The sequence below is a fragment of the Schistocerca gregaria genome, chromosome 7, assembly GCF_023897955.1.
Source record: "Schistocerca gregaria isolate iqSchGreg1 chromosome 7, iqSchGreg1.2, whole genome shotgun sequence".
Classification (NCBI taxonomy): domain Eukaryota; kingdom Metazoa; phylum Arthropoda; class Insecta; order Orthoptera; family Acrididae; genus Schistocerca; species Schistocerca gregaria.
In genome coordinates this window covers 571,165,089-571,177,380 of record NC_064926.1, presented here as the reverse complement: position 1 = coordinate 571,177,380, position 12,292 = coordinate 571,165,089, and the positions used below count along the sequence as shown (strand labels likewise).

Sequence of the window (12,292 nt, the reverse complement as noted above, 5' to 3'; positions counted from 1 at the left end):
TTCATTTTTCAGAGACGCGGGTTTCTTAGCTCTTGCCCCGGTTCGACATGAGTTTGCGCTGTCATGTGGGATGGGAGATTTAGCGCCTCTAGAGCCACGTGATTGGCTCAAGACGGTGTCCTTTGTGCACTTTGTGGGAAAACGGAATTTTTTTCTGGGTAGGTGGGAAGCACTAGGGTGCGAGACTTTGGTCTGGTAAGCACTTGCGGTCAAAGCTCTGGCATGTGTTGGTGGTGCTTGGGGCCTGTCCTGGGACTGACTTGACGTGCGAGTAGTTTAGAGTCGGGAGCCTGTGGTGAAGTTCTTACTGTACTGTCACTGTGCCTTCAAACGTCTCTGACTACTCGATTGCCGAGGACACACTTATTCGTTTTTGGTTTACCGGTCTTAACGTTTGGTATCCTTGTGTGCTCTGTCGTATAAGTGAGCTGGTAAGACCAGCGAACAGGTGTGTCACACACTGGATTCTACCGTGACATCAGGGCTCTGGTAGAGGGTAAATTGGGATCTGTTTGCCTGATCGCTAGACCGTGAGATTTTTGCATTTCTTTTGTGGCCGCGATCGACTCACAGGTGCCGCCTGTACGTCTCACCTCCTCCGCCGCACACATCTCGCCAGCTGCAAGTTACATCGCCGCACGAAGTACACAGGGTAACGTACTGCCACTGTGGCACTGTCAGGGCGTACAGATCTCAATCGTCACTTGCCCTCAGCTGCATCTATGTAGAAAAACTTCAGTAGATTTGATCAATCAAAGTCTGCTCAGCGTCAAATCAATTCTGCTTGCGTTATCCACATTTTTAGTGCCACAGTACTTGACTCACTGATCACCTAGTTGGACTGTCTTTGCCAACCAGGGGGCACCAAGTGGAGTCTTTAATCATCTCTTAGTTGTTTAGGGAATTCAGTCTATAACTCGTTTAGTGTAATTTATGTTTTCTTTGGTAAAATAAATGTTACTGATACACTAAATTTTGCCAAAATTCTCAATCAATTAAATAGTCCAAACAAGTTACTTTTCACTCGCCAGTAGAGTTCAAATAACATAAAAAGTCGTGTAACAGTTGCGGAAGACAGTCCCTCACGAATTCGAGAGACACGCTAATTTCTAAATGTTTCCTCATGCTCGACAACAAGCTCCCATGCTGGCCATGACGTTGATAAGGTGTTCCTGCAGCAGTGCGTTCTATTCCCCCAACACCGCGGTTCACAGCTGCTGGCTCTTAAAGCTTCCATACTCAGACGATTCTGGACGACCTAATAACACTAGGCCAGCGGCAGGGAGGGGCGAGAGGGCGAGGGAGCGACAGAGAGGGCTCAGAGAGAGACAGGGCACAATTGTGTATGAGTCCAGTTAACTGAATTATTCTCTTACCACGGTTGAGGGGTTAAGTTCGTAAATTAGACAAAAATGGCCCAGAAATGGACTTACCGCCAAGTTATGGTTTGGCAAGCACGAGGCTGTGTGGGCGGGTATTATCTTGCTGAAATGTAAGCCCAGGATGGTTTGAAATGAAGGGCAACAAAACGGGGCGTAGGATATCGTCGACCTGCCACTGTGCTGTGAAGACGCTCCAAATGAGAGCCAAAGGGGTCCTGCTGTGAAAAGAAACGGCGCCCCAAACCACCATTTCTGGATGTCCGGCCGGATGGTGGGTGACAGGCAGGTTGGTATCCCGCTGCAGTCCAGGATGTCTCCACACATGTCTTCGGCCTGGAATTCCATTGACTGGAGTAGAATTGCCATCAATGACGAGTCCTGCTTCCAGCTGAGCCTCGACGCTGTCTGGCAACGCCCCGGACTGCAGTGGGAGACCACCGTGTCGCCCGCCATACGGCGCCACATCCACGAGTGATGGTCTGGAGTGCCATCTCTTTTCGTAGCAGGACCCGTTTGGATCTCAGCTGCCTCACTGTCAGCACAGCGGTACGTCGCCGATACTCTGTGTCCCGTTTTGTTACCTTTCATGGCAAGCTATCCTTGGCTTTCATTTCAGGAAGATAACGCCCGTCCACACACGGCGAGGTTTTCTGCTGCTGTCTTCGTGCTTGCCAAAGCCCACTTCCGCCAGCACGGTCGCCGAATCTCTCGCGAATTGAGATTGTTTGGAATGTTACGGGCAGGTACCCCACCCAGCTCAAAATTTTTACAATCTAACGCGCCAACTGTACAGAATTTGGCCAGATATCGCTCAGGAGGACAGCCAACAAATCCGTCAATCAGTGCCAAGTCGAATAAAAGCTTGCATAACGGCCAGAGGTCACCCTACTCCTTATTGACTTGCTCAATTTCTGAACGTCTTTCTCTTGAATAAATTGTCCAATTTTTCTAAAACTGTAATAATTTGTTTGTCTGTACATACGAGGGGCGTTTGAAAAGTCCGTGCAAAAATTAAAACCTTTTTATTTTTCGACATTTCCTTCTTTTAGACTTATACATTTCGTCCAACGCTGTTCTAATTTGTTGATCCCTTCCGAATAATAGGAGTTTTCCAAGTCTGCAAAATAGCTATTAGATGCTGCAATCACGTTGTTTGAATAAAATCTTTGTCCCGCCAGCAATTCCTTCAAATTGGGGAACAAATAGTAGTCCAAGGGAGCCAAGTCTGGAGAACAGGGGGGATGTGAAACGAGTTGTAATCCTATTTCCATTAATTTTGCGACCACAACTGCTGACGTGTGATCTGGTGCAGTGTCGTGATGGTAAACGACTTTTTGCGGTCCAATCGGCGGCGTGTTTCTTACAGCTCGTCTTTCAAACGGTCCAATCGAGACGAATAATTTGCATCTGTAATAGTTTTACCTTTTTCCAGATAGTCGATGAAGATTATCACTTGCGAATATGAAAAGACTGTCGCCATAACCTTTCCGGCCGAAGGAATAGTCTTCGCCATTTTAGTGCAGATTCGCCCTTGGTAACCTATTGTTTATATTGTTCTTTGGTCTCAGGAGTATAGTAATGTATCCATGTTTCATCCACACTGACGAAACAACGCTTAAGGTCCTGCTAATTCTTCCTGCACAGCTGCAAACCATCCTTGCAACACTTCACACTATCCCGTTTTTGGTCAAGTGTGAGCAATCGCGGAACCCATCTTGCGCATGCAAAATGCAAAACATTATGTACCCGTTCATTCGAGATGCCCACAGCACTAGCAATCTCACGCAGCTTAACTCTTCTATCATCCATCACCATATCATGGATTTTATCGATGATTTCTGGAGTCGTAACCTCCACAGGGCGTTCAGAACGATCAGCATCACTTGTGACCATATGGCCACTCCGGAAATTTTGTAACCACTTACATACTGTTCTAATCGAAGGTCCAGAGTCACCGTAATGTTTATCAAGCTTCTCTTTAGTCTCCTGAGGCGTTTTGCCTTTCATAAAGTAATTTTTAATCGTTGTTGTTGTTGTTGTTGTCTTCAGTCCTGAGACTGGTTTGATGCAGCTCTCCATGCTAGTCTATACTGTGCAAGCTTCTTCATCTCCCAGTACCTACTGCAACCTCCATCCTTCTGAATCTGCTTAGTGTATTCATCTCTTGGTCTCCCTCTACGATTTTTACCCTCCTCGCTGCCCTCCAATGCCAAATCTGTGATCCCTTGATGCCTCAACACAGGTCCTACCAACCGATCCCTTCTTCTAGTCAAATTGTGCCACAAACTTCTCTTCTCCCCAATCCTAATCAATACCTCCTCATTAGTTACGTGATCTACCCATCTAATCTTCAGCATTCTTCTGTAGCACCACATTTCGAAAGCTTCTATTCTCTTCTTGTCCAAACTAGTTATCGTCCATGTTTCACTTCCATACATGGCTACACTCCATACAAATACTTTCAGAAACGACTTCCTGATACATAAATCTATATTCGATGTTAACAAATTTCTCTTCTTCAGAAACGCTTTCCTTGCCATTGCCAGTCTACATTTTGTATCCTCTCTACTTCGACCATCATCAGTAATTTTACTTCCTAAATAGCAAAACTCCTTTACTACTTTAAGTGTCTCATTTCCTAATCTAATTCCTTCAGCATCACCCGATTTAATTCGACTACATTCCATTATCCTCGTTTTGCTTTTGTTGATGTTCATCTTATATCGTCCTTTCAAGACACTGTCCATTCCGTTCAACTGCTCTTCCAAGTCCTTTCCTGTCTCTGACAGAATTACAATGTCATCGGCGAACTTCAAAGTTTTCACTTCTTCTCCATGAATTGTAATACCTACTCCGAATTTTTCTTTTTTCCTTTACTGCTTACTCAATATACAGACTGAATAACATCGGGCAGAAGCTACAACCCTGTCTCACTCCTTTCCCAACCACTGCTTCCCTTTCATGCCCCTCGACTCTTATGACTGCCATCTTGTTTCTGTACAAATTGTAAATAGCCTTTCGCTCCCTATATTTTACCCCTGCCACCTTCAGAATTTGAAAGAGAGTATTCCAGTCAACATTGTCAAAAGCTTTCTCTAAGTCTACAAATGCTAGAAACGTAGGTTTGCCTTTTCTTAAGATAAGTCGTAAGGTCAGTATTGCCTCACGTGTTCCAACATTTCTACGGAATCCAAACTGATCCTCCCCGAGATCCGCATCTACCAGTCTTTCCATTCGTCTGTAAAGAATTCGCGTTAGTATTTTGCAGCCATGACTGATTAAACTGATAGTTCGGTAATTTTCACATATGTCAACATCTCCTTTCTTTGGGATTGGAATTATTATATTCTTCTTGAAGTCTGAGGGTATTTCGCCTGTCTCATATATCTTGCTCACCAGCTGGTAGAGTTTTGTCATGACTGGCTCTCTCAAAGCCGTCAGTAGTTCTAATGGAATGTTGTCTACTCCGAGGGCTTGTTTCGACGCAGGTCATTTTCAATCACCACACGAAATTCTTCTTCGTCCATTTTTTGACAGTCACTTCACTTCCTTGATTCACACGAATGCCAGATACAAAGAAATAAACCAATACAGTTGAAACTTGGTGTGCTTACTCACCAAAGATGCTACTAACTAAACATGACCTCGATACGCGCCGGTGATGCCATCTCTCGGACTTTGCACGGACTTTTCAAACGCCCCTCGTATACATCACATCTATTGATTTCCGTCCAACTCGGATAATTCCTTCATGCTCCATCCTTTTTTTGTATTAGAGTGTGTTTCACTATCGTTCACCACATCTACAGAATTAAGAAAAGAAGGAGCTTATCAATCCACAATTTCTCCTTGTTCCTTTAGTCTTTCTTCTGTTAGTCTTGCTTGGTACGGGTCCAACACACTTGAGCAATACTCTATACTGGGTCGCATGAGTGATTTGTAAGCAATCTCCTTTGTATATTCACTGCATTTCCCTATAATTTTACCAATAAACTGAAGTCCAACAACTGCAAATTTCCACGAGTCAGCCTATGTGATCGTTCCTTGTTATGTCCCTATTAAGCATTACACCCATGTATTTGTATGAGTTTAGAGACTCCAACTGTGACTCACTGATATTATATTGGTAGGATACTATGTTTTTTCGTTTTTTTGCAAAGCACTGAAAATCTCTTAAGGGTAGCTTTTAGGAGCACTGCTATTTCAGTCATTTTGCCATTTACACTTCATAAACTTCGGTACAGCAATGTTAACGAATCTGTGCGTTCTGCACTGTTTCACAGTTTGCCTTAGAACTTTGTTGGTGCTGTGTCCCCTCCACATGTTGTGGTGCTGTGGCTTTCCTCTTGTATGCTTTCCTCTTGTATGCTTTCCTCTTCCCGCCTCTACTGCTGGTCGCTCTCTTCATGAAAGTCGTTTGGAGGCTGATGATGTTTAAGCTGTTAGTCTCTGTATGGAGCCTTAAAGAGCCCTGGCACTCCTGCCTATAAGAACCGGAGCTTGACCACAAGAGATCCTATCCCTGAGGAGCTAAACCAGTCTTCATTTCCCTGCTGTGTTGAAGTGAGGCTCATGTCAGGTGAAACCTCACCCATCTTTCATTCCAACAGGTTCTGGGGTACTTGGTGCGAAGGCAGCCAATATCTGTGTTATTTTCATCATACCATTAACATGCTTGACAGAGTGCTTAGGTTGATCACGAACATGCAAACAACTCAACAAAGTGCACATTGGTGTCACTATTTAAGAAAGCTATCATACCCAAGTCACCAGCAATACTGTTCACCCTGTCCTGGTCCATATTGTTCACCCTGTCCTGGTCCATACAGTTCCCCCTGTCCTGGTCCATACTGTTCACCCTGTCCTGGTCCATACTGTTCACCCTGTCCTAGTTCATACTGTTCACCCTGTCCTGGTCCATACTACTCACCCTGTCCTGGTCCATACTACTCACCCTGTCCTGGTCCATAATGTTCACCCTGTCCTGGTCCATACTGTTCACAATGTCCTGGTCCATACGCTTCACCCTGTCCTGGGACATACAGTTCAACCTCTCCTGGTCAATACTGCTCACCCTGTCCTTGTACATACTGTTCACCCTGTCCTGGTCCACACTGTTCACCCTGTCCTGGTCCATACTGTTCACCCAGTCCTGGTCCATACTGTTCACCCTGTCCTGGTCCATACTGTTCACCCTGTCCAGGTCCATACAGTTCTCCCTGTCCTGGTCCATACTGTTCACCCAGTCCTGGTCCATACTGTTCACCCTGTCCTGGTCCATACTGTTCACCCTGTCCAGGTCCATACAGTTCTCCCTGTTCTCTTCACTCTGTTCTGGTCCATACTGTTCACCATGTCCTGATCCCCACTGTTCACGCTGTCCTGGTGTATACTGTTCACCTCTCTTGGTCCAAACTGTTCACCCTGTCTTGGTACATACTGTTCACCCTGTCCTGGTCCATACTGTTCACCCTGTCATGGTCCATATTGTTCACCCTATACCTGCTCCATACTGTTCACCCTGTCCTGGTCCATACTGTTCACCCTGTCCTGGTCCATACTCATCACCCTGTCCTGGTGTATACTGTTCACCCTTCCCTGTTCCATACTCTTCACCATGTCCTGGTCCATACTGACCACCCTGTCCTGGTCCATACTGTTCACCTTGTCCTGGTCCATATTGTTCACCCTGTCCTGGTCCAATCCGTTCGCCCTTTCCTGGTGTAAACTGTTCAGGCTGTCCTGGTCCATACTGTTCACCCAGTCCTGGTGTATACTGTTCACACTGTCCTGGTACATACTGCTCACACTGTCCTGGTGTATACTGTTCACCCTGTCCTGGTCCATACTCTTCACCCTGTCCTGGTCCATACTGTTCACCCAGTCATGGTAGATACTGTTCACCCTCTCTTGGTCCATACTGTTCACCCTGTCAAGGTCCAATCTGTTCAGCCTTTCCTGGTGTATACTGTCCACCCTGTCCTGGTCTATACTATTCACCCTGTCCTGGTCCATACTGTTCACCTTGTCCTGGTCCATATTGTTCACCCTATCCTGGTCCAATCCGTTCGCCCTTTCCTGGTGTAATCTGTTCAGGCTGTTCTGGTCCATACTGTTCACCCAGTCACAGTGTATACTGTTCACACTGTCTTGGTACATACTGCTCACGCTGTCCTAGTGTATAGTGTTCACCCTGTCCTGGTCCATACTGTTCACCCTGTCCTGGTCCATACTGTTCACCCTGCCTCGTCCATAGTGGTCACTCTGTCCTGGGCCATACTGTTCACCCTGTCCTGATCCATTCTGTTCACCCTCTCCTGGTCCATACTGTACTCCCTGTCCTGGTCCATAATGTTCACCTTGTCCTGGTGTATAGTGTTCACACTGTCCTGGTACATACTGTTCACGCTGTCCTGGTGTATACTGTTCACCCTGTCCTGGTCCATACTATTCACCCTGTCCTGGTCCATACTGTTCACCCTGTCCTGTTCCAACCCGTACGCCCTGTCCTGGTCCATTCTGTTCACCCTGTTCTGGTCCATATTGTTCACCATGTCTTGATCCATACTGTTCAAGCTGTCCTGGTGTATACTGTTCACCTTCTCCTGGTCCATACTTTTCACCCTGTCCTGGTACATACTCTTCACCCTGTCCTGGTCCCAACTGTTCAGCCTGTCGTGGTCCATACTGTTCACCATGTCCTGCTCCATACTGTTCACCCTGTCATCGTCCATATTGTTCTCCCTATACCTGCTCCACACTGTTCAACCTGTCCTGGTCCATACTGTTCACCCTGTCCTGATGTATACTGATCACCCTGTCCCGGTCCATAATGTTCACCCTGTCCTGGTGTATACTGTTCACCCTGTCCTGGTCCATACTCGTCGCCTGTCCTGGTCTATACTGTTTACTCTGTCCTGGTGTATACTGTTCACCCAGTACTGGTCCATACTCTTCACCCTCTCTTGGTATATACTGTTCCCCTGTCCTGGTTCATACTCTTCACCTTCTCCTGGTCCATATTGTTCACCCTGTCCTGCTCCAATCTGTTCACCCGTTCCTGGAGTAAACTGTTCAACCTGTCCTGGTCCATACTGTTCACCCAGTCCTGGTGTATACTGTACACGATGTCCTGGCACATACTGCTAAAGTTGTCCTGGTGTACACTGTTCACCCTGTCCTGGTCCATACTGTTCACCCTGTCCTTGGTCCTTACTGTTCACGCAGTCCTGGTCCATACTTTTCAGCCTCTCCTGGTCCATACTGTTCAAACTGTCCTGGTCCAATCAGTTTACCCTTACCTGGTGTATACTGTCCACCCTGTCCTGGTCCATACTTTTCACCATGTCCTGGTCCATACTGTTCACCCTGTCCTTGTATGTACTGTTCACCCTGTCCTGGTCCATACTGTTCACCTTCTCCTGGTCCATATTGTTCACCTTGTCCTGGTCCAATCTGTTCAACCTTAACTGGGGTAAACTGTTAAGCCTGTCCCGGTCCATACTGTTCACACAGTCCTGGTGTATACTGTTCACGATGTAATGGTACATACTGCTCACGCTGCCCTGGTGTTCAGGTGTTCACCCTGTCCTGGTCCATACTGTTCACCCTGTCCTGGTCCATACTGTTCACCGAATCCTGGTACATACTGTTCACCCTCTCCTGGACCATACTGTTCACCCTGTCCTGGTCCAATCTGTTCACACTTTCATGGTGTATACTGTCCACCCTGTCCTGGTCCATACTCTTCACCCTGTCCTTGTGTATACTGTTCACACTGTCCTGGTACATACTGTTCACCGTGTCCTGGTCCATACTGTTCACCCTGTCCTGGTCCATACTGTTCACCCTGTCTTGGTCCACACTGTTCACCCTGTCCTGTTCCATACTGTTCACCCTGTCCTGGTCCATATTGTTCACCCTGTCCTGGTCCATACTGTTCACCCTGTCCTCGTACATACTGTTCACCCTGTCCTGGTCCATACTGCTCACCCTGTCCTCGCACATACTGGTCACCCTGTCCTGGACCATACTGTTCACGCTGCCCTGGTCCATACTGTACACCCTGTTCTGGTCCATACTGTTCACCCTGTCCTGGTGTATACTGTTCACCCTGTCGTGGTCCATACTCTTCACCATGTCGTGGTCCATACTGTTCACCCTGTCCTGGTCCATACTGTTCACCCTGTACTGGTCCATACTGTTCACCCTGTCCTGGTCCCGACTGTTCACCCTGTCCTGGTCCACACTGTGCACCCTGACCTGGTGTATACTGTTCACCCTGTCTTCGTCCATACTGTTCACCCTGTCCTGGTCCATACTGTTCACTCTGTCCTGGTCCATACTGTTCACCCTGCCCTTGTCCATACTGTCCACCGTGTCCTGGTCCATACTGTTCATCCTGTCCTGGTCCATACTGCTCACCCTGTCCTGGTCCATTCTGATCACTATGTCCTGGTCCATACTGTTCACACTGTCCTGGAACATACTGCTCACCCTGTCATGGTCCATTCTGTTCACCCTGTCCTGGTCCATACTGTTCACCCTGTCCTGGTTCATACTGTTCACCCTGTCCTGGTCCATACTGTTCACCCTGTCCTAGTCCATACTATTCACCTTGTCCTGGTCCATACTGTTCACCCTGTCCTGGTCCATACTGTTCATCCTGTCCTGGTCCATACTGCTCACCCTGTCCTGGACCATACTGTTCACCCTGTCCTGGTCCATACAGTTCACCCTGTCCTGGTACATTCAGTTCACCCTATCCTGGTCCATACTGATCACCCTGTCTTAGTCCATACTGCTCACCCTGTCCTGCTCCAAACTGTTCACCCTGTTCTGGTCCATACTGTTCACCCTGTCCTGGTCCATACTGTTCACCCTGTCCTAGTCCATACTATTAACCCTGCAATGGTCCATGCTGTTCACCCTGTCCTGGTCCATACTGTTCATCCTGTCCTGGTCCATACTGTTCACCCTGCCCTGGTCCATACTGTTCACCCTGTCCTGGTCCATACTGTTCACCCTGTCCTGGACCATACTGTTCACCCTGTCCTGGTCCATACTGTTCACCCTGTCCTGGTCCATACTGCTCACCGTGTCCTGGTGTATACTCTTCACCCTGTCCTGGTCCATACCGTTCACCCTGTCCTGGAGTATACTGTTTAGCCTGGCCTGGTCTATTCTGTTCACCCTGTTCTGGTCCATACAGTTCATCCTGTCCTGGTCCATACTGTTCACCCTGTCCTGTTCCATACTGTTCACCCTGGCCTGGTCCGCACTGTTCACCCTGTCCAGATCCATACTGTTCACCCTGTACTGGTGTATACTGTTCACCGTGTCCTGGTCCATACTGTTCATCCTGTCCTGGTGCATACTGTTCACCCTGTCCTGTTGTATACTGTTCACCCTGTACTGATCCATACTGTTCACACAGTCCTCGCACATACTGTTCAACCTGTCCTGGTTCATACTGTTCACCCTGTCCTGGTTCATACTGTTCACCCTGTCCTGGTCAATACTCTTCACACTGTCCTGGTTCATACTGTTCACCCTGTCCTGGTGTATACTGTTCACGATGTCCTGTTACATCTTGCACACGCTGTCCTGGTGTACACTGTTCACCCTGTCCTGGTCCATACTGTTCACCCTGTCCTGGTTCATACTGTTCACCCAGTCCAGGTCCCTACTGTTCACCCTCTCCTGGTCCATACTGTTCGCCCTGTCCCATCCAATCTGTTCACCCTTTCCTGGTGTATACTGTCCACCCTGTCCTGGTCCATACTGTTCACCCTGTCCTGGTTCATACTTTTAACCCTGTCCTGGTCCATACTGTTCACTCTGTCCTGGTCCATACTGTTCATCCTGTCCTGGTACATTCTGTTCACCCTGTCCTGGTCCATACTGTTCACAATGTCCTGGTCCATACTGTTCACCCTGTCCTGTTCCATACTGTTCAATCTGTCCTGGTCCACACTGTTCACCCTGTCCTGATCCATACTGTTCACCCTGTCCTGGTGTATACTGTTCACCGTGTCCTGGTCAATACTGTTCATCCTGTCCTGGTCCATACTGTTCACCCTGTCCTGGTGTATACTGTTCACCCTGTCCTGGTCCATACTGTTCGCTTGTCCTGGTCCATACTGTTCACCCTGTCCTGCTGTATACTGTTCACCCTGTCCTGGTCCATGTTCATTACTTTATTCTGGTCCATACTGTCCACTATGTCCTTGTCCATACTGTTTACCTTGTCCTGATCCATACTGTTCACCCTGTCCTGGTGTATACTGTTCACACTGTCCTGGTACATACTGCTCACGCTGTCTTGGTGTATACTGTTCACCCTGTCCTGGTCCATATTGTCCACCCTGACCCGGTCCATACTGTTCAACCTGTCCTGGTCCATACAGTTCACCCTGTCCTCGGGCATACTGATCACCCTGTCCTAGTCCATACTGTTCACCCTGTCCTGGTCCATACTGTTCACCCTGTCCTCGTGTATACAGTTCACCCTGTCGTGGTCCATACTCTTCACTTTGTCGTGGTCCATACTGTTCACCCTGTCCTGGTCCATACTGTTCACTCTGTACTGGTCCATACTGTTCACCCTGTCCCGGTCCATACTGTTCACCCTGTCCTTGTACATACTGCTCACACTGTCCAGGTCCATACTGTTCACCCTGTCCTGGTCCATACTGTTCACAATGTCCTGGTACATACTGTTCAGCCTGTCCTCATATATACTGTTCACCCTTTCTGGGCCATACTGTTCACCCAGTTCTGGTCCATACTTTTCTTCCTCTCCTGGTCCATACCGTTCACCCTGTCCTGATCCATACTGTTCACCATGTCCTGGTCCCTACTGGTCTCTCTGTCCTGGTCTATACCGTTCACCCTGTCCTTGTCCATAC

The 12,292-nt window shown here is 47.8% G+C and overlaps 2 protein-coding genes across 2 annotated transcripts; both read right to left on the bottom strand.

Annotated features, from left to right (window-relative positions):
- Nucleotides 1-9,090: 9,090 nt before the first annotated feature.
- On the bottom strand, nucleotides 9,091-10,253 carry LOC126282512 (uncharacterized). The gene is made up of 3 exons (XM_049982169.1): nucleotides 10,191-10,253; nucleotides 9,999-10,119; nucleotides 9,091-9,860 (listed from the first exon to the last, which is right to left on the bottom strand). Exons 1-3 carry the CDS (start codon nucleotides 10,251-10,253, stop codon nucleotides 9,091-9,093), a joined length of 954 nt encoding a protein of 317 aa, XP_049838126.1.
- A 28-nt stretch (nucleotides 10,254-10,281) lies between these two features.
- LOC126282511 (uncharacterized) lies at nucleotides 10,282-12,290 on the bottom strand. The gene is made up of 5 exons (XM_049982168.1): nucleotides 12,156-12,290; nucleotides 11,629-12,076; nucleotides 11,270-11,562; nucleotides 11,007-11,174; nucleotides 10,282-10,887 (listed from the first exon to the last, which is right to left on the bottom strand). Exons 1-5 carry the CDS (start codon nucleotides 12,288-12,290, stop codon nucleotides 10,282-10,284), a joined length of 1,650 nt encoding a protein of 549 aa, XP_049838125.1.
- Nucleotides 12,291-12,292: the final 2 nt, after the last annotated feature.

Coding starts and splice junctions, on each gene's coding strand:
- LOC126282512 (XM_049982169.1), bottom strand. CDS start 10,253: ATGGACCAGGACAGGGTGAACAGTATGGACCAGAACAGGGTGAACAGT. Junction 10,120..10,190: donor ACAGTTTGGAGCAGGACAGG/GTGAGCAGTATG, acceptor GTACCAGGACAG/GGTGAACTGTATGGACCAGG. Junction 9,861..9,998: donor ACAGTATGGACCAGGACAAG/GTGAATAGTATG, acceptor AGTATGTTCCAG/GACAGTGTGAACAGTATGGA.
- LOC126282511 (XM_049982168.1), bottom strand. CDS start 12,290: ATGGACAAGGACAGGGTGAACGGTATAGACCAGGACAGAGAGACCAGT. Junction 11,175..11,269: donor ACAGTATGGACCAGGACAGG/GTGAACAGAATG, acceptor GAACCAGGACAG/GGTGAACAGTATGGACCAGG. Junction 10,888..11,006: donor ACAGTATGGACCAGGACAGG/GTGAACAGTGTA, acceptor TGACCAGGACAG/GGTGAACAGTATGAACCAGG.